Raw genomic sequence first — 22,920 nt, forward strand, 5'->3', positions numbered from 1 at the left:
CACTCAAATTATTCTTGGGACCGAGAGCTGGCAAAAGCTCGAAGTGAAAAGCTCTGAGATATTTAGCAATTCATGGGACACATATCAGAAAGACAGATTAGAGCCGTAGGAGAGGGAGTGTTCATTGCATTTGACAAAAATATTGTCTCCCCCGAGGCTGAAGTTGAGTGTGAAAGTGAAGTCATCTGGTCACATATAACAGGTGTAGGTGAAACGTAAGTTAACTGTTGGATGTTTTTACTGGCTACCCTATTCTGCTGTGACAGTTATAGAGTCATTCAGAGAGGGTCTGCAGTCAGTAGCGTGCAAATACCAGTAGTGCAATACTAGTTTAAGGTGACTTTAACCTGCCGAATATAGACAGAGATGTATATGGATACCTTGCTGAGGGGGTTACAGACACTGTCATGTGAAATACTTTTGAAAATGTTTTCTGGAAATTGTTTTGAGCAGCTAGCTCGGCAGCCCACACATAATGGAAGTATCTTAGACCTTGTACCTGCAAATAGACCTGGCCTTCTCTACAATGTCAGTATAGAAATGGGAATTAGTGATCATGATGTCATTATAGCAACTATGATTGTGAAAGTTAAGAAATCAGTCAAGAGAGGTAGGATAGTGTAAGCAGTTATTAACATCTCACTCAGACAGTGAGCTGACGTCACTTAGTTCCAGTAAAATGGATTTAGAAGAATTATGGCCAAAGTTTAAGCAGATTGTAAATTGTGATCTGGAGAGTTAGGTGCCTAGTAAGTGGATAAAGGCTGGAAAAGACTCACAATGGTTTAATAACAAAATTCGGCAGATAATGAGGAAGCAGAAGCTGTTGCACTCTCGGTTCAAAAGGGAACGCATAAACGACAAGAGAAGGTTAGTAGAGATTCATAAGTCTGTGAAAACATCTATGTGCGAAGCATACAACAACTACCAATGTCACACCTTAGCAAAAGATCTGGCAGAGGCCCCGAGAAAATTCTGGTCTTGTGTAAAATTGCTAAGCAGGTGCGACGCTCCATTCAGGCCCTGTGACCTGTCTGGTGTGGCAGTTGAAGATAGCAAAACAAAAGCCAAAGTGTTCAATTTCACATTCAAGAAATTATTTACACAGGAGAATCATACAAACATATCATCTTTTGACCATCGGACAGATTCCCGTATGGACGACACAGTAATAAGTGTACCTGGTGTAGTGAAGCAACTGAAAGAATTGAGAGAAAATAAATCACCAGTTCGAGATGGAATTCCAGTTCAATTTTACAAAGAGTACCCTACGGCATTGGCCCCTTACCTAGATTGCATTTATCGTGAATCTCTCATGGATAACAAAGTCCGAAGCGATTGGAAAAAAGTGCAGGGGACTCCAGTATATAAGAAAGGGTAAAGAACAGACCCGTTAAGTTACAGACCAATATCCCTTATTTCTGTTTGCTGCAGAAACCTTGAACATATTCTCAGTTCGAATATAATTTTCTTGAGACTGAGAAGCTTATGTACACGAATCAGAATGGTTTTAGAAAGCATCGCTCATGCGAAGCTCAGCTTGTCCTTTTCTCAAGTGATATACTGAGAACTGTGGATGAAGGGCAAAAGGCAGATTCTATATTCCTAGATTTCCGGAAAGCATTTGACACGGTGCCCCATTGCAGGCTGTTAACGAAGGTACGAGCATATGAAATAAGTTCACAGATATATGAATGGCACCAAGACTTCTTAAATAATAGAACACAGTATGTTGTCCTCGACAGCAAGTGTTCATCAGAGACAGGGTATCATCAGGAGTGCCCCAAGGAAGTAGTATGATACGACTGCTGTTTTTTTCTATATACATAAATGATTTGGCGGACAGGGGGGGCAGCAATCTGTGGTGGTTTTGTGATGCTGCCGTGGTGTATGTTAAGGTGTCGAAGTTGAATGACTGTAGGAAGATACAAGATGACGTAGACAAAATTTCCAGTTGGTGAGATATATGGCTGCTAGCCCTAAATGTGTAAAATACAAGTGAATGCAGATGAGTAGGAAGATCAAACATGCAATGTTCGAATACAGTATTGCTAGTGTCCTGCTTGAGACAGTCAAGTCATTTAAATATGTGGGCGTAATGTTGCAGATTAATTAATTAAAATTAAAATTCATGGAGAAGAAATAAAAACTTTGAGGTTCGCCGATGACATTGTAATTCTGTCCGAGACAGCAAAGGACTTGGAAGAGCAGTTGAATGGAATGGACAGTGTCTTGAAAGGAGGATATAAGATGAACATCAACAAAAGCAAAACAAGGATAATGGAATGTAGCCTAATTAAGTCGGGTGATGCTGAGGGAATTAGATTAGGAAATGAGGCACTTAAAGTAGTAAAGGAGTTTTGCTATTTGGGGAGCAAAATAACTGATGATGGTCGAAGTAGAGAGGATATAAAATGTAGGCTGGCAATGGCAAGGAAAGCGTTTCTGAAGAAGAGAAATTTGTTAACATCCAGTATTGATTTAAGTGTCAGGAAGTCATTTCTGAAAGTATTCGTATGGAGTGTAGCCATGTATGGAAGTGAAACATGGACGATAAATAGTTTGGACAAGAAGAGAATAGAAGCTTTCGAAATGTGGTGCTACAGAAGAACGCTGAAGATTAGATGGGTAGATCACATAACTAATGAGGAAGTATTGAATAGGATTGGGGAGAAGAGAAGTTTGTGGCACAACTTGACCAGAAGAAGGGATCGGTTGGTAGGACATGTTCTGAGGCATCAAGGGATCACCAATTTAGTATTGGAGGGCAGCGTGGAGGGTAAAAATCGTAGAGGGAGACCCAAGAGATGAATACACTAAGCAGATTCAGAAGGATGTAGGTTGCAGTAGGTACTGGGAGATGAAAAAGCTTGCACAGGATAGAGTAGCATGGAGAGCTGCATCAAAGCAGTCTCAGGACTGAAGACCACAACAACAACAACAACAACAATGTTGCAGAGGTGGAACAAGCATGTGAGGACTGTGGTAGGGAAGGCAAATGATGGCTTCAGTTTACTGGGAGAATTTTAGGAAAGTGGGGTTCACCTGTAAGGGAGACCACATATAGGACATTGGTGGTTCTTGAGCACTGCTCGAGTTCTTGGGATCCGTACTAGGTTGGATTGAAGGAAGACATTGAAGCAATTCAGAGACAGGCTGCTATATTTGTCATTGACAGGTGCTATATTTGTCATTGACAGGTTCGAACAACATGTAAGTGTTACGGAGATGCTTCGGAAACTTACATGGGAATCCCTGGAGGAAAGGCAATGCTTTTTTTGAGAAACACTATTGAGAAAATTTAGAGAACTGGCATTTGAAGCTGCCTGCTTAACGATTCTACTGCTTTGTAACATACGTTGGGCGTAATGACCACAAAGATAAGATATGATAAATCAGGGCTCTTATGGAGACGCATAGACAGTCAATTTTCCCCTGCTATATTTGCGAGTGGAACAGGAGGGTAAAAGACAAGTAGTGGTACAGGGTGCCCTCTGCCACACACCATACGGTGGGTTGTAGAGTATCTATGTAGATGTATATGTAGAATGTAGAGACCCCTACCCTTAGGTTCAACATGGAAGATATCAAACCATCATTAACAGGGACAATTTTAAAAAAGTAAATTAAAAAAAAAAGTGTACTCCCTAAATCTTGTCACAAAATCTCTCCCTGGCCCACATAGATGCCATTGAAAGCACCACACTTGATTCTGTGAACGCCCAAGTTTTTAAATTTATCAGTTTTATCAAGACTGAGCCACAAAACAAGTCCAAGATTCTTTTGTGGACAAAAACCCAGCTGAACCATTGCTTTCCTGATGTGTGCACAATCCTAATGCAACAAGGGCTGAAGTAGGACATGGAAATATTTGCAGTTAAACCTTCGAAGAAAATGACTGATGTACTTTTTTAAGAATTTTTCTACCCATCTCATGTGACCTATTCTGAATATCCATTGGCTTGTCCTGTCTGTACTGTAACATTTATTTTCTTATTAACAGCATCATTATGCTAACCTATGAAACATTGATGAAAAATATGCAAGCTTGTGAACTGGAAGGTGAAAAAAGTGGCAGTAATAATTGTATCAGTAGCAGTTACCTTACAAAAAATAGTCATGACCGAGATTGGAGCCTACTATAGAGACAATTAAATCAAGAAAATCAACTTCAAACTGCGTTGTGAACTGTATCCATTTTTGCATCAAGTTAAAAGCCTGTGCAAGTTCTTCCACGTGTCTCTACTACCCTGAAAGTGGATGGAAATATCAGTGTATCTGTGATAAACTACAGTTTTATTCCGTAATTCTTCATGAGAAGTAAAACACCTAGTTGCCAAATCATTTACAAAAAGGTCAGAGAGAATACCTGAAAGACTATAACCCGTGGCAAGATAATCCTTTTGATAATAAGTCTTGCCATTAAAAGTGAAGTAGTTGAAAGGTACAGACAAAGACATGAGGTTAGTAAATTCAGTCGCCTCACCTAAACCTATTTTATCAAATCTAAAAAATATTCTTCATAATGGTGTCTAGAGTCTCATCAATGGGGATATTAGTATATAGATTCAAGATGTCAAGGGAGGCGAGTATGGCCCCTTTTGGGACCTCAGCCCCTTCCAAAAGCTTAGCCGTTTCAAAACTATTTTGTACACTATAAGACTGAGAGAATATGGAAATTTCCTTCAATTAGAATTGCAAAAACCGGACCTGAACAAAAAGTTAGTAATGTTAGTGCATTTTAATACACACTTGAGGTTAAAAAGCAGTGCCTGCCACGATTCAGTCATGACATCCAATAATATATGTACATTATAATATATTAAAAAAAATAAAAAAATAATATGTAGCAGTCGTGGCCTCTCATCCAGGAAGCTTCAACTGAAGAAGACTGACAATGTTGCGAAGCTTTCAGGCAATGTCCTTCAGAGCTAACTGATACAGAAAACACACACACACACACACACACACACACACACACACACACACACACAGACAGGCCGATTACATTGTCCCATTGCAACAACACAGCTAGGGTGAGCAGTTGCTTTGGGTAAAGGTGGTGAGAGGAGAAACAAGGCTGGAAAGGGAGGGGTTTCGGGGAGGAGGGGGCTAGTAGGGGATGGGACAGGAATGTGGTACAAGTTGCAGCCACTGCTTAAATTTTGAATAAAAATCATCAGCAGTAGCAGCCGAAGGCTTTGACTATAAGGCATAAACATGATTCTGCTAACGCCCTCATCAAAGAGGGCAGAAGAATGGACAGAGATTCGGAACATCCTCTTGCCCTTGGTGAGGGAAGCTGCTCCCACCAATCAGCAGCGTGTGGATGCAGAAGGCAGTGGTAACAATGCATTAAAAATACATAATGGCTCATTTAATTTAAAATCACCCAAAATAAATAAATCTTATTACCCTCATGTCACAGATGTCTGAGATATATATATATATATATATATATATATATATATATATATAAAGATGAGGTGACTTACCGAACAAAAATGCTGGCAGGTCGATAGACACACAAACAAACACAAACATACACACAAAATTCAAGCTTTCGCAACACACTGTTGCCTCATCAGGAAATGTGGAATGTTTCCTTCTAAAATATATATATATATATATATATATATATATATATATATATATATATATATATATATATATATAATGGAAGGAAACATTCCACGTGGGAAAAATTATATATAAATACAAAGATGAGGTGACTTACCGAACAAAAACGCTGGCAGGTCGATAGACACACAAACAAACACAAACATACACACAAAATTCAAGCTTTCGCAACAAATTGTTGCCTCATCAGGAAAGAGGGAAGGAGAGGGGAAGACGAAAGGAAGTGAGGCAACAATTTGTTGCGAAAGCTTGAATTTTGTGTGTATGTTTGTGTTTGTTTGTGTGTCTATCGACCTGCCAGCGTATATACATATATATATATATATATATATATATATATACACGATTTTTTTCAATTCAGTGTCATTGGCATGATAAAAGGAACACCTATGATGTAACGAAGTAAGATTATTAAAATGCTGGAATTATGCACAGAAATATTCACAGACGTGCAGTGAATGTCGTTTTCTGTAGTTAGTTTTCTTCCCTCTTTTTTTGTGGTTTAAAACTGAAAGAACATCAATAAAAATGGAAGTTCTTGGATAGAGTAATTGTAAAAAGCATTCATTCTTTTAAACAAATTATCATGGGGAATACCATGTCTGATCCAAAAGTATATAAGTGACTGGTGCTTGCACTTGTGGCAGGAGCAGACAAAGTCATTAAAACATTTTCATAAGGAATCCAGCAAACATCAGCAGCAAGTGTCTACAAATGAACTGATGAACGTCCACTTTGCCTCATAAATTTGCCTTTGCAGCTCTGTTCTTCACTGATATCCAAATTTTTTCCAAGCCACCATTGGTATGAATGTAGTAAATGATGGAACATGCTTTATCAGCTATCAGTGGTTTGAAAAAAGGTTCACTCTTGCCCCAGAATGGTAGAACCAGTTTCCATTTCAATTTTGTAACGTGTTTGTGAATTTTGTGATCTCCTCTGTTGTGACATGAAATGTTTGTATTCCTGCAACGTTAATTTTGGCAATGTAAACAGAGTTTCTGAACTTAAAATGTGATTGTCATATGGATGCTCTTGTGGCTAAACATTTAGTAGTTATGACTTGAAAACACCAAGAAATGTGCATTCCACTATGTATTGTACAAATTTGTGGCAGAATGGAGTTACCAACATGCTTAGATTTATTACAGGGGTGGGCTCACAATAGTTTGTTGGTAGGTTTGTGCTGCTAAAACAAACAAAAACTCACACCATTGTGTTCTGTTCAAGCCGTCTGTGTGTGTGTGTGTGTGTGTGTGTGTGTGTGTGTGTGTGTGTGGTTTAAATTTTGAAATAGATGTTGTTTTTATGTACTATTTATGTTAAAAAATTAAATCTGTGAAAGATCCTTCATACTTTCTAATTGCTGACGTTATTCTTTTAGCACGTGGACAGGAAATACATCGGCATGCTTACAAACAGTAACTATTTTGTTGACTATGTTGAAGCAGTTTTACTGGATGAAAGATCTTCACTTAATATAGGAATTGTGTATAATTTCCTTTGTCTGTATTTTCCTAAGGTAAGTTCAGTTCTGTAATTCTGTTTTCATTAACATTTCTTATATATATCCATTTTGTAAGTGTGTGTGTGTGTATTTTTGGAGATATAATATTTCTAACCATAAACACCTTTTCTTTCAGGTGGCATCTCATGTTCTCACAGAACAAACTTGTAACCTAATTGATAACCTGGTCACCTCATTATCAGAAATTGTTCCCATGGTTAATGTTAGAGCCACTGCATTAAAACTTAATGGTGATCTCCGAGCATTGACAATGGTGTACAACTCAGATGCATCATTACCAGTGTCTGATGAGCTGACTCCAACCTTGCTTCAGCTGTTGACAAAAGCACGTGAAGCTCGTCAGACCATAGAGGCTGAAGAGAATGCGGGTTCGTATTGCTACTACAGAACTGTTATTAAAATTTTTAATGGCTTTTGTGTGTGCAACAATGTTTTGTTTCAAAGTATTATCTTAAAATGTACTGCCCTGCAGTGTTGGGGACTAGAATAGACCCATGTGTAGTCCTGCCGGTCATACGAGGCAGTTAAAAGGTGTCCTATGCCTAGTACAGCTTTCACATTAAAGACTTGGCTATTTTCAAATGACAGTCATTATTAGCTCACATCACAACCCCTCCCTCAACCTATTTGGCTAAATTACTTATGGTCCCCTTTTGAGGCTCTGACTGCCTCTTATCTAATTTTTCACAGCCATTAGAGTAGATACATGTTCACACCTGAAATCCATTGTGATAGCCAGTCTTTTGTAGGATGGGAGTGTCATCATGTACCCTCACAGTTGCCTTGTTATGGTCGGATTGCACACAGGGGAGGGACTCCAGTCAGAGTGAGTGGCATCAGGGTGGGACCATCTGCAATGAAATGAAATGGTTCAAACTTACTCATCCTAATAGCAGTGCCTACTTGGCTGTCTCAGCAGATAGAAAACAACGTTTCAATGCAGAGGCTTACAATTACATAGTGTTTCCATGTTTGACCATGCCGTGGGATGAAAGGCAGGCAACAAGAAATGAAATTAGATAGTTCACTCAGTTTTTATTGTGTTCTAGAACCAATTGAGAATCTTTGGCAACACTTATGAGATGCTTTACATGCCTGAGTTTTGGACACATCCTGCTCTATTAAGGAACATACTTGTGGGGTGTGTAGAAGGATAACAGATGACTGTAGACTTCGAGAACAACCCCTACATGTGTAAACTTCCCAGACCACCACTCATCTCATTCATTGACATGTTCAGTATTCTAGAAGGAGATGAAACCCCAAGGCCACCTATCATAACAAGTTGCTAAGAAAAAGTTCAAATGACTCTACCCATCTGACATGACATCAGACTTTCCAAACTTTGTAACCAAAACCCCACCTAGCAAGATAATAAAAAGATCTTGAGTGGCAACTCCTGGCACTAGCTGCATCTCAAAGCCTGTTTCTCAGCTGAGGAAGGATACATCAGCTTACATCACCCCGAACCACACAGCACTAGCGGCAACCACCCCACCAGTGCAGCCTCACACACCTTGTTCTCCTCTGCTACCACTAGGGAAGAGTGCACACTTGAAACTGTCCTCCACCCAGGATGAAACAGGCCAGCAATCTAACACCAACCAATGGTTGAAAGAGCCACAGCCTGTAGGTTGTAGCAAAGGAATCACTTTAATATTGAGAGGACATCTGGGAAGAATCTGCCCACTCATACATTCAGACACTTTCAGTGAGCGGGTACCTTTAAACACTGTCGTACAAGATATGGCAGTTTGTGTCTACTGTCGGGGTAACAGTATATTAATATTTATCTACACCCAAACGGATACAAACCATATCATGAGTTGGTGGGACTAGTGTACAGCTGTCTCCACAGGGAGCTTCAGTGCCTACAGTGAGCAGCAAAAACACTTCTAGCCTGGGTCAAATTTCAGGACAGGAAATATTGCTACTTAAGACTGGGGCTGCAGCACATTTCAGTACAGTCCACAGAACATATTTAAGCATGGATATTACAATCTGCAGCCAGAGAATCTCACTTCTGATCCAGTGGAACATACATGATGTCTTCTGTGACCGTACGACCACTTTCTTGTTACTCTCTCCTTCCCAAACCACCGACCAGTGGAACATGCACCTTGTTGATTTCTCCTGAAAGTGAACTGACAAGCTTTCACCTCCAAAGTAAGTTTTGAAGCCAGTCAAGAGAATGATACCAAAGGAGTGGAACAAAATGCTATTGGTAATTACACGCACTTGGAGGCAACAATAGCTTCAGACCACCCCACTCAAAACCTGTGCCATGGTGGTTGGAAGAAAAACACAATCAGAGGGCACAGAACAGCGAGCATGTTATGATATAAATACCATCCTTCTACAGAATATTTAATAGCTCTCAAAAGATTTTGGGCAAAAGTGCGGGTTTTGGATAGAAAAGAGAGAGAAGTGTTGAGAATAATATGCACCATTTGTGAGAGTCACTGCCCCATCGTCGCAGGTATGGACTAAACTCCACATTTGTGGTCACCAACCATCCACAGTAGGTCCTGGCATCTACCTGAATGGTGGGATCTTTTCTGATCCCTTGGTCATTGCACTTCACCGAACTGTTCACTTGTAGTAACTATCATCTAAATTTTCTGATCTGGAAACACCTACACTTGTAGTAATTATCATCTAAATTTTCTGATCTGGAAACACCTAGCTAAGTGAACCGACTTGTTCTTCCGTGTACAAGGCCTGGAATCATACAATGTTCCATTTTGTAAATGGGAGCTCCACAGGGCTTTAGCAGTGTGTTGAGACACAGCCCCCAAACGCATTAAAATCCACGGTTAGATGATTGAACAGCTTAGCAACACCAGAATAAAACACATCCTCGGGTTTCTCAATTGTATTTGACAACAAGGGGAATTTCTCTCCCAATGGAAGGAGAGTATCAATATTCCTATCCTAAATCCAAGAAAAGAACCACAAATTTTGACTATCAACCAATCTCTTTAATGGATGGTATGTGTAAATTATTTGAAAGACTGATCGGTTGATGAATGTGTTGGTGCCTGGAAGTCCTAGGATATTTACAATAATATCTAAGCAGCTTTTGAACACTTTGTTCCCCACATATCAACTGAAACATCGGGAATCTGCTGTATGCAATGCTCTTGCACATTGCCGACGCCTGACCACCATGTACTTCAATCTGCAGAAGACATATGATACTGCCAGGAACCATCACATCCTGCGTGCTGTGCATTAGTTGGGTTTTCAGGGTTTTTTACCAATTTTTATACAGAATTTTGTATCAGCTCTGGCTGTTCTGGGTCCAGGTAGATTCAGCCTTCAGCAACCAGTGTGTACAGCATGAAATGGTGTAATGGTTGTGTTGCCGCTGCACTGACACCGTTGTTGCAGAATGGCGACTTGTGTCCCCAGAATGATGTGTGTGGGAGCTGTGAGGATGGGATCTTCTCATGGCGAGTGCAGTGTGTCCATACCATTCACATTAGAATCCATTTTATGTAATAATCTCTAGGCTGTTGCCCTTAGTCTCTAGGCAAAATACTTACAGCTTACAGGCTACATCATTCATTGGCCCATTCGGCAGCAGTGTCAAGCCACATCATAGGGATAGGTGTTTTTTTACACCTTAGTACTCCACTTTTACTTATCTAAAAGTAGAGAATCAAGTACTCATTCATTACTGTGAATTATCCTTCTTACACTAGCTTCTTCAACATATCAGAAGCCAAGAATCGTGCCACATTGATAACACCACTTCTTGCCTGATCACTGAATTAAGCAACGTTGGGCCTGGCAAGTACTTGGGTGAGGGACTGTCCAGGAAAAACTGGGTGCTGTTGGTTTTAAGGACACAAAGTCGCTGATATGGCATCCAATTGAAAGACTTGCAACAGGCCAGTGAGCCACACAAAATCATCATCACACCATATCACTCATCTTCACCTACATAGTCATCCTATTCCCCATGTTGTACATTATCCTATTAACTATAACATCTTATCACTAGGTCGGAGCAAAAAAAACAACCTTCAACACATGAACCCTTAATCCACTCCTGTTTCACAATAGCGTTTTCTCCTTGTCATATTTCGCAAAACCAGATATGTTCTCCCATCATGACTCCCATTATTTCTTACATCATTTCTGATAATATCGCACTTTGATTTTTTGATATTATGCTTACTGAGCTTTGAAGAACCAGGGATAATATAACAATGAAGTCACGGCCTGTGACCTTTCTGTGAGGTATTGTCCTACTACACTGTTGTCATGATGAGAATACAGAAAACCCAAACCATAAGACACTGCTGCAGCACTCATTTCTTTTAACTACCACACTGGAAAAAAGAATCACAGATAGAATCAGAAGGAGTGTAATACAGGAGTGGAAAATAAGAGAGAGGCTCCACACTGAGTGCTGGTATTCAGTAGACATCAAACCACGTATCTACTATCACAGATGTTTGAAGGACTCCTAAATTCCTAACTCACTTCCCAACACTGTTTACAATAAATTACATTTCCACTTGCTTACCATGTACATTCATATGAATTTCCCCAGTACCTGTGGTTTTCCATGTCTCAGCCACACATACACTCTGTATTGCCTGGTATAATGCCCCCTTTGTTGGCATGTCCAATATAATACATCATGCGATTTGACACATGGAGTCACAAGAACTGGTAGGTTACACTGCAAGCGTGTAACTGGTTTCATTGGTTCTTCCTTTGGACACTTTCTTAGTACCACAAGCCTATCTGTTCCTGATATAATTGAAAAATATTAATAGGACAATGGGAAGAGGATGGAAATAAACTCAGGACTAATGGTCATAAGGAACCCCCGAATGGTTACAGGATACGCATCTGCTACTTACTCTCAAGTGACGGTGAAAGCAGGATCTCCACCGATTCCACTGCTGATGCCACATTTGCTGGACCACTACACTCACACCAGTGTTGGAGGATAGCCATTGCTGCCACCAAAATCATTGTGTGTGAGAGGCTGTGGGCTGGGTTCTTCCAGGAAAGGTGGCAAGTGTGGAGTCAAGGAAGGTGGCTTACTGAAACATTCTTTATTATTTGACATTTCTCATACAGCAGGTTGATGGCAGCAGCCCAGGTGCTCGGTGTGGCTAGTAGCAGTGAGTGAGGCAGCATAAAGGAGGCTGGTGGTTTCGGCAGCCTCGCTGATGTGAGACAGTTGTCCACTCAAGAACCTAGCGAGCTTCCGGTTGGAAAGACATACTCTGTTTATGGCCCAAGGCAGTTGGCAGGGATGTGCAGGCACACTGAGTTGAACCCAGAACCTTAAAGGGCGGCTGGAGTGTCAGGTGACAGCACCCAATGAGAGGCCTTGCCTCAGCAGTACCCATTCAAAGCCCAAAACTGTGGAGACTATCTGAAAACTCATAGACAAATGACTGCTTAGTTGATGATGCTGTTCGATGAAGATACAGTTGCTCGGCTGTGCATCCGACTGATGATTAACACAGGGACTGTGCCATACAAATGCATGATGGCGATAGAATGAAGCTGTTGGCTGAATTGTGGGTGTATGTACTTCCACTGGCCATGTTTATAGTGGCAGTAACTTAATTCCTATCATGTAGCCGGGTGTGAAGTGTTGCTTTACGCTACAGTGTGTAGCAATCCAGCCCACCATAACACCAGTGTTATTGAACACTCGACAGCAAAATTATGCATGTGGCTGTCTCGGATACCCTATGGCTGGATGAGACTGGTGCCGCAACAAAGAATCAGATTTCCCCTAGGAATCAGTTTTAAGAGTAAGCCTTTTCACCATTGTAATCTGTGGTATTGTGACTAGAGCCATGCATTGTGCCATATCTGCCCACTCAAGCCCGGCTGCGGCCAACTGCTCCATCCTGTTGTCCACACCAGGGGTATTTGAGCTCAAGTATAGCGGCAGTGGAGTGCACGAGCCGCAATGTGCTGTCGAGGCCTGCGGCTTGTCAGGTATCTGGCCGAGCCCTGGTGTCAACAAAGCTCAGTGCAACCGGGAAAAGGTGGCACCGGGGAAGCGGTATTGGCAGGCCACTCACATGCAGAATAGCTTTCTGAATCGTCTGCACTCCTTTGAGAATCGTGAAGGTTTTATATGCTAGGAACATGACATTCTTGAGCCCTTACAAAGAAAAGTAATGCGTAATGTAAAATGATTGATGTAACACAAAGAAGTACATATAAGTAATTGAATTCAACACAAATGCTGTAGTTAAGCTTATCCATTATGGATATTAAAGAACCCGTGACTGTTTATTCAGTGTAAATAAGTAAAACTGCATCCAGTGACTTTTTTGAAATAGTTATTTATTCATTGCATGAAGTGGTTTTCAAACATTTTCAGGCTCATCTTCAGATGATGTACAGCAAGTTACATAGTATTTCGAACATAATGCTAGGTGCTGGCTTTGTGACAAGAAGATGGAATATGCTTTAATGCATTGCCACTGCCAATTTGGTTCCAAAATTTAGTTTTTTGCTTACTGTGACAGTATGGGCACTTTTGTTGATACCAACTGGCCATCAGAATGGAAGCAGACAGATGTATATTAATAACAAAAGAGTCAGCACCTAACTAGCATTATGTTTGAAATACTATGTAAAATCCTGTACCCCATCTGAAGATGGACCTGAAAATGCCTGAAAACCACTTCATGCAGTGAATAAATAACTATTTCAAAAAAGTCACTGGATGCAGTTTTACGTATTTACCAATCATTTAATAGCCCTAATGCTTTTATAGTGCCTTACATTTCACGTGTACCACATTAAAAGGACTGATGAAGCTATTGTACAGTGGGTAGGTCTAGTATGCAATATTAAAGTATTTTTCACTTTTCTGTTAACCTAAATGTTTTCATTATGGAATTGACTGGCTCAACACTTCCTTGGAATTTGTTGAGGAGGATCCACCTGTTTCGCATGTGACATAACTTTTAAAATCAGGAATCACAGAAGGTAAAGGCAGTCTCAGATTGTTTTCTCTGTGAAGTTTGTTCCTGGATTTATTTTTCGTATACGGGTAAGAAGGAAAAGCCTTTCTGCACAGATATGTGGATGAGACAGGTAATGAACTTATTACCACTTTATTTGATAGAACTGGAAACTCTGTCTCCTAGCTAAACTAGAAACTTATCGGTGTTGAAGATTTATTTTCTGTAACTTAGTCACTAGAAGTTGATGGTGTGGGTTCCTGTAGTTATGTCCTAGTTCATGAACCACGGGCAACATATGAGTGGCCAAGTAAGTGGTCCCGACAGTTGGGATACCAGTTACTTTGGAATAAGGCTGGGCATCTCGGACATATTCTGAGTCGTGGTCACCTTTGTGCTCATACGGCAAAGACTACCAAATCCACTGGTTAGTCCCTCAACCGTTAGGGGTAAAACCCAATAGGACTCGGGGCAAGTAAGGCTAGCAATCTGCTTCCCTGGTACTTAAATATGATGCTGGCAACAATCAGAGCAAAATGCCTCGGACCTTTGGAGGTGACGGAGTCCCACCTCCAACTGACAAACCAGGGACTCCTAAGATACGACTTGGCAAACAAATGGTAATGAGATGGGGAGCTATTAATATCAATGGGGGCTACTCTGGGAAGAAGGTAGAGCTGGCAAAGGCTGCAAGTAAGATGGGGCTGGACGTTTTAGCTGTTAGTGACATTCGGGTAAGGGGTGAGAAAGAAGAGGAAGTGGGAGAATACAAGGTCTACCTGTCGGGAGTCAAAGCAGGAATAGCACAATGGGGTGTAGGGCTTTACATCAGGAAAGAAATGGAACCCAGCGTAGTTGCAATAAGGTATGTAAACGAACGACTGATGTGGATAGATTTGACAGTGTCTAGCAAGAAAATTAGGATTGTGTCAGTATATTCGCATTGTGAAGGGACAGATCAAGATAAGATGGATAGTTTTTATGAGGCACTCAGTGATGTAGTTGTTAGAGTAAAGGACAAGGACAGTGTTCTGCTCATGGGTGATTTTAATGCCAGGATTGGAAATCGAACAGAAGGGTATGAAAAGGTTATGGGTAAATTTGGAGAGGATGTGGAGGCCAACAGGAATGGGAAACAACTCTTGGATTTCTGTGCCAGTATGGGCTTAGTAATCACAAACTCCTTTTTTAAACATAAGAACATTCACTGGTATACTTGGGAATGCAGGAGAACCAGATCTGTCATTGACTATATAATAACAGATCAGGAATTCAGGAAGGCTGTGAGGGACACACGTGTATTCAGGGGATTCTTTGATGACACTGATTATTATTTAATCTGCAGTGAAATTGGGATTGTGAGGCCGAAAGTGCAGGAGGTCAGGTCCATATGTAGGAGGAGAAACTTCAGGATAAGGAAATCAGGCACAAGTACATAACAGCGATCTCAGAAAGGTACCAATTAGTTGAATGTAGTCAATTACTGTCATTGGAAAAGGAATGGACAAGGTACAGGGACACAGTACTAGAAGTGGCTAAAGAATGTCTTGGAACAGTAGTGTGTAAAAGTAGGATGAAGCAAACAGCTTGGTGGAATGACACAGTCAAGGCAGCCTGTAAAAAGGAAAAAGAAGGTGTATCAAAAATGGCTACATACTAGAACTCAGGTAGACAGAGAAAGTTATGTTGAAGAAAGAAACAAAGCCAAACAGATAATTGCAGCATCCAAGAAGAAATCTTGGGAAGACTTTGGAAACAGATTGGAGACTATGTGTCAAGCTGCTGGAAAACCATTCTGGAGTGTAATTAGCAGTCTTCGAAAGGGAGGTAAGAAGGAAATGACAAGTATTTTGGACAGGTCAGGAAAACTGCTGGTGAATCCTGTGGATGCCTTGGGCAGATGGAGGGAATATTTTGAAGAGTTGCTCAATGTAGGTGAAAATACGATCGGTAATGTTTCAGATTTCGAGGTAGGATGGGATAAGAATGATGATGGAAATAGGACCACATTTGAGGAAGTGGAGAAAATGGTCAATAGATTGCAGTGCAATAAAGCAGCTGGGGTGGATGAAATTAAGTCAGAACTCATCAAATACAGTGGAATGTCAGGTCTTAAATGGCTACACAGGATAATTGAAATGGCCTGGAGTCGGGACAGGTTCCATCAGACTGGACAAAAGCAGTAATCACACCAATCTTTAAACATGGAAACAGAAAAGATTGTAACAACTACAGAGGTATCTCTTTAATCGGCGTTGTGGGTAAAATCTTCTCAGGTATTGTTGAAAGGAAAGTGTGAGTATTAGTTGAGGACCAATTGCATGAAAATCAGTGTGGGTTTAGGCCTCTTAGAGGTTGCCAGGACCAGATCTTTAGCTTACGGCAAATAATGGAGAAGTGTTATGAGTGGAACAGGGAATTCTATCCATGGCTCAGAGTAGTTTCAGGGGTAAGACAAGGCTGCAACCTGTCTCCACTGTTCATATTATTTATGGATCATATTTTGAAAACAATAGACTGGCTGGGTGAGATTAAGATATGTGAACACAAAATAAGCAGTCTTGCATATGCGGATGACTTGGTTGTGATGGCAGATTCGATTGAAAAGTAATATCTCAAAGCTAGATCGGAAATGTAAAAACTATGGTATGAAGATTAGCATCTCTAAAACGAAAGTAATGTCAGTGGGAAAGAAAAAGAAACGGATTGAGTGCCAAATAGGAGGAACAAAGTTAGAACAGGTGGATGGTTTCAAGTACTTAGGATGCATATTCTCACAGGATGGCAACATAGTGAAAGAACTGGAAGCGAGGTGTAGCAAATCTAATGCAGTGAGTGCTCAGCTACGATCTACTCTCTTCTGCAAGAGGGAAGTCAGTACCAAGACTAAGTTATCTGTCCACCGTTCAATCTTTCGACCAACTTTGTTGTATGGGAGCGAAAGTTGGGTGGATTCAGGTTACCTTATCAACAAGGTTGAGGTTACAGATATGAAAGTAGCTAGGATGATTGCAGGTACTAGTAGATGGGAACAATGCCAGGAGGGTCAAATCAGTAAGTGGCTCGAAACAGCATATCCAGACACTCCGGGATGATGATGGCATTGAAACAGAGGATGACATGCGTAAAGCTGAAATACTAAACACCTTTTTCCAAAGCTGTTTCACAGAGGAAGACTGCACTGCAGTTCCTTCTCTAAATCCTCGCACGACCGAGAAAATGGCTGACATCGAAATAAGTGTCCAAGGAATAGAAAAGCAACTGAAATCACTCAACAGAGGAAAGTCCACTGGACCTGACAGGATACCAATTCGATTCTACACAGAGTACACGAAAGAACTTGCCCCCGTTCTAACAGCCGTGTACCGCAAGTCTCTAGAGGAACGGAAGGTTCCAAATGATTGAAAAAGAGCACAGGTAGTCCCAGTCTTCAAGAAGGGTCGTCGAGCAGATGCGCAAAACTATAGACCTATATCTCTGACGTCTATCTGTTTTAGAATTTTAGAACATGTTTTTTGCTCACGTATCATGTCGTTTTTGGAAACCCAGAATCTACTCTGTAGGAATCAACATGAATTCCGGAAACAACAATCGTGTGAGACCCAATTCATTTTATTTGTTGGTGAGACCCAGAAAATATTAGATACAGGCTCCCAGGTAGCTGCTATTTTCCTTGACTACCGGAAGGCGTTCGATACAGTTCCACACTGTCGCCTGATAAACAAAGTAAGAGCCTACGGAATATCAGACCAGCTGTGTGGCTGGATTGAAGAGTTTTTAGCAAACAGAACACGGCATGTTGTTATCAATGGAGAGACGTCTACAGACGTTAAAGTAACCTCTGGCGTGCCGCAGGGGAGTGTTATGGGACCATTGCTTTTCACAATATATATAAATGACCTAGTAGATAGTGTCGGAAGTTCCATGCGGCTTTTCACGGATGATGCTGTAGTATACAGAGAAGTTGCAGCATTAGAAAATTGTAGCGAAATGCAGGAAGATCTGCAGCGGATAGACACTTGGTGCAGGGAGTGGCAACTGACCCTTAACATAGACAAATGTAATGTATTGCGAATACATAGAAAGAAGGATCCTTTATTGTATGATTATATGATAGCAGAACAAACACTGGTAGCAGTTACTTCTGTAAAATATCTGGGAGTATGCATGCGGAACGATTTGAAGTGGAATGATCATATAAAATTAATTGGTGGTAAGGCGGGTACCAGATTGAGATTCATTGGGAGAATCCTTAGAAAATGTAGTCCATCAACAAAGGAGGTGGCTTACAAAACACTCGTTCGACCTATACTTGAATATTGCTCATCAGTGTGGGATCCGTACCAGATCGGGTTGACGGAGGAGATGGAGAAGATCCAAAGAAGAGCAGCGCGTTTCGTCACAGGGTTATTTGGTAACCATGATAGCGTTATGGAGATGTTTAGCAAACTCAAGTGGCAGACTCTGCGAGAGAGGCGCTCTGCATCGCGGTGTAGCTTGCTCGCTAGGTTTCGAGAGGGTGCGTTTCTGGATGAGGTATCGAATATATTGCTTCCCCCTACTTATACCTCCCGAGGAGATCACGAATGTAAAATTAGAGAGATTAGAGCGCGCACTGAGGCTTTCAGACAGTCGTTCTTCCCGCGAACCATACGCGACTGGAACAGAAAAGGGAGGTAATGACAGTGGCATGTAAAGTGCCCTCTGCCACACACCGTTGGGTGGCTTGCTGAGTATAAATGTAGATGTAGATTTAGATGTAGGGTGTCCACAATGAGGAAATCAAAGAAAATTTGGGAATGAACACTATAGATGTAGCAGTCAGGGCGAACAGGCTTAGATGGTGGGGTCATGTTACATGCATGGGAGAAGCAAGGTTACCCAAGAGACTCATGGGCTCATCAGTAGAGGGTAGGAGGAGTCGGGGCAGACCAAGGAGAAGGTACCTGGATTCGGTTAAGAATGATTTTGAAGTAATAGGTTTAACATCAGAAGAGGCACCAATGTTAGCACTGAATAGGGGATTATGGAGGAATCTTGTAAGGGGGCTATGCTCCAGACTGAATGCTGAAAGGCATAATCAGTCTTAAATGATGATGATGATGATGAGTCACTAGAAGTTTCGAGTACCTGCTCATTTCAATTTACACTTCACGTAGATTCCAAAACTATAGTATTTTCCAAGCGATTGCGAATCCATTTGTTGTTACTAGATGGAGTGGGGATATTGTGTTTGAAATTTTTCCAAATCCCTTCAAATGTTCCTTAATTTTATTCTTGACATTTTCGTCCAAAGTAACATGAATTTCTACTAGCAATTCATGAAAGGCATCGAAGCATGCAATTTGATAGGAATTTAGACAGATTTCCCAAACTGCAAGGCTTTTAATGAACAATTTGTATGGTCTTGCACACTGCACAGATTTGTGTTTGGGCTGTGAAGTAATAAATTTCAATTGTCAATTTTTTAACAAAATTCCTTTCAAATAAGCTAAGCCGGAAGCACATACTTTGCCTAGGAAAGGTGTACCAGGTGAGAAAAAGATAAATGTCGTACAATATGAGAACAGTTCTGCTGCGATATAACCATGTTACATCTGTGTTAGTCAAAACTTGTAAATACTTAGGTTAATCCTGAAAAAATTTACTAATTAGTATGGTGACCATTAATGAAATTAACTATTTTGATGGCATCGTAATGTACAGTCGTTTCTCACATGTACCTAACAATAAATTGATTTAATAATTACAAGCAAATGTGGAGATTTAAGTAACCATCTTGTTGCTGATGTTTTACAGTCATGTTATTTTAATATAAGACCAGAGATGTAGTACTCTGTTGTTAAGTGCTGTGTGAAGGAAAAAGCTGCTTGCAAACAAGCCACAGAGATTTTGTTTCACACCCACAACAATGCGATGCCTGGTGGGCAAACGACTTCACAAGCAGCCAAGCCACACAAGTGGCCAGGCGGACTCAGTTTCTGGCGGGGCACCACACTGCCCAACAGACCCTGGTGCAGCTCGACCGGCTGACTGGGTGGTGGCAGTTGAGGCTACGGTCCCAGGCAGTCCACACAGGCTCGTTGCATGCATCTGATAGTGACTCTCGTGGGACCCTTGATTCTGTCGTCACTGTTGTGGACAACTTTTGCCTGTATTACAGCTCTACATCATTGTGTACCACAGAGTCTCAACTTTAGGGAGCCATATGGGTAGTAGAAAACTGGGCTGTGAATCATGGGTATCAATATTCTTCTACAAATACTTGCATTGTGCACTTTTTTTAATTCGGGACTGTGCATCCTCACCCAGAATTTTACTTAGGTAACCAGTTACCTGAAGTCATAAAAAATTTCAAAGTTTTAGGCTCTTTATTTGATAGTAAGCTGACTTGGTTACCACATGTATACGACTTACAGGCAAACTGCACGAGGAAACTTTACCCTCAGATTTCCCAGCAAAGCCCCTTGGGGTGCAGACTGCACAGTTCTTCTGGGAGGAGGTATCCCACCACTGAGGGACGGATCCCAGCAACTCTTGTCGAATTATGTGATCACAATTTTTCAGATGCCTACCCATTCATGTTACTCGACTCTGTTTCACAGCCAGCAGTTCAGACCCTGTACAAATTGCACAAAAATAGATATACCAGCTGGGGTACAATTGATGGCCCTGTGCAAGGGCATCTGTATACACAGAGTTCCCTTTCAGTGTGCACCCAGTCCTGTGATTCAGATGGAGCCCTTCTGTGGCCCTGAGGAAAATACACACCCCACCACTTTCAGACACCTATTCCATTCATTTCTCAGTGACTACCCCAATTCGAAATACATCTGCATGATGGATACACGAAGGGGTACAAAAAGCTTTTCCTACCAAGTTCACATAGTGTAAACACCATAGAATTGGTAGTCATATTTCTGTTCTGCAACACACTGAAACTCTCCCAACAAAGAACTTCCTAGTTTGTAGCAACTCTATGGGCTGCTTTCAAGGAATGTATCAATGCTACCTCAGAAATGTTTTGGTTGCTAGCAACCTATGATTGACCTACACAGCTTCTGAACAACTGTAGCATTCATCTGGACATAAAGCCACATGGGCATACCAGGAAATGAACTGCTGACAAACTAACTAAAGAAGAAATCACAGGAGACAAACTTGAGCTCAGAGTACCAATCAAAGACATACAGTTGCAACTGAGACATCAAATTTTGAAAATCTGGGATATGGAACAGCAAACTATTTTAACCTGCAATAAGCTGAGGGCAATCAAAGGGACCATGAAGGCTTTGGATACTTCTGTCCAAGCCTCTTGTGCTGTGCCAACTACATATCGTCATTCAGGTTGCCACGTAAGCATGACTTATTTAGTTTCATAACCAAAAAAAGCCTTTCAGGTACATATGTAGATCAGAACACTGATGTCACATTTGCAACCTCATTATGGAAAAGTGGAAACTCTTCTTGAAGAAAACAACGTAGAACTTCTGGATAGCTCTAACATGAAAGAATTTGTCTTTTAAAAGGGAATTACATTGCAGATCGAGTGATTCAATCTGCAGGTGCACAGGGATGCTTTCACATGATATGGGAAACAGTCTTGAAAACAGCTCAAAAACAGATGTATGCTTGGCAGTGCTCACAAATGTTTAGAAAGCTGTTCTGTAATTTTTTCAACACCACAATGGATTGTTCAAAAGTTACATTTTCTTTTATGTCAGTGAGCTTAGGGAATTGAGCAGTGTTCCTTACCAGAAGTTGTACCTTTCGCAATGTGATTTTCTTTTTAAATCATAAATAAGTTTCTTCTCACTTTGCAATGTCTCGCCAAGGGCAGTCGGCACTCAGCTCTATTTTTAAGATGCAAGATCTGCAATCCATTGCGGATCTTCCAATTTTCGTTCTTGCCTTACTTTTTCCTTCAGAAATTCAACAACAGCAGATCTTAAATCGAAAACACAGTCCAGGCATTTCCTTTGATTTAACCAATTGTTGTGGTCTTCAGTCTCCATGCTACTATATTGTGTGCAAGCCTCTTCATCTCCAAATAACTTCTGCAACCTATTACATCATTCTGAATCTGCTTACTGTGTTCATGTCTCTCCATTACTAAATTGGTGATCCCTTGATGTGTCAGAATGTGTCCTGTCAACCGATTGCTTCTTCCAGTCAGGCTGTGCCACAAATTTTGTTTCTCCCCAATTGTAGCCAGTCTGCTTTATTAGCTGGATAATCTATCCATTTAATCTTCAGCATTCTTACGTAGTATGACATTTCAAAAGCTTCTATTCTCTTCTTGTTTAAACTGTTTGTCGTCCCTGTTTCACTTTGTTGTATGGCTATTCTCCATACAAATACTTCCAGAAAAGACTTCCTGACACTTAAATCTGCATTATGTGTTAGCAAATTTCTCTTTTTCAGAAACACTTTTCCTGCCATTACCAGTCTACATTTTATATCCTTTATACTTCGACCATTGTGTCTCGTTTCCTAATCTAATTTCATCAGCATCACCTGATTTAATTAGACTATATTCCATTATCCTTGTTTTGCTTTTGTTGATGTTCATCTGATATCCTCCATTCAAGAGACTGTACATTCCATTCACCTGCTCTTCCAAGTCCTTTGCTGTCTCTGACAGAATTACAGTGTCTTTGGCGCACCTCAAAGTTTTTATTTCTTCTCCCTGAATTTTGGTGCCTACCTAAACAACATACTTTTCAGTAAAATATAATGACTCCACACCATTTGTTCAGTTCCATCAAAAAATGTTGCAGTTGAGGATGT

At 40.8% G+C, this 22,920-nt stretch overlaps 1 protein-coding gene across 1 annotated transcript in view; it reads left to right on the forward strand.

The window, feature by feature from the left end:
- The window catches only part of LOC124788817 (ubiquitin carboxyl-terminal hydrolase 34), a 518,595-nt gene that overhangs the window by 480,977 nt on the left and 14,698 nt on the right, over nucleotides 1-22,920 (forward strand). The window contains exons 50-51 of the mRNA XM_047256101.1: nucleotides 7,025-7,162; nucleotides 7,284-7,536. Coding sequence (XP_047112057.1) covers nucleotides 7,025-7,162; nucleotides 7,284-7,536 — 391 coding nt within the window. The remainder of the gene's footprint in view (nucleotides 1-7,024; nucleotides 7,163-7,283; nucleotides 7,537-22,920) is intronic.

This window comes from Schistocerca piceifrons, chromosome 1 (genome assembly GCF_021461385.2).
Source record: "Schistocerca piceifrons isolate TAMUIC-IGC-003096 chromosome 1, iqSchPice1.1, whole genome shotgun sequence".
NCBI lineage: Eukaryota > Metazoa > Arthropoda > Insecta > Orthoptera > Acrididae > Schistocerca > Schistocerca piceifrons.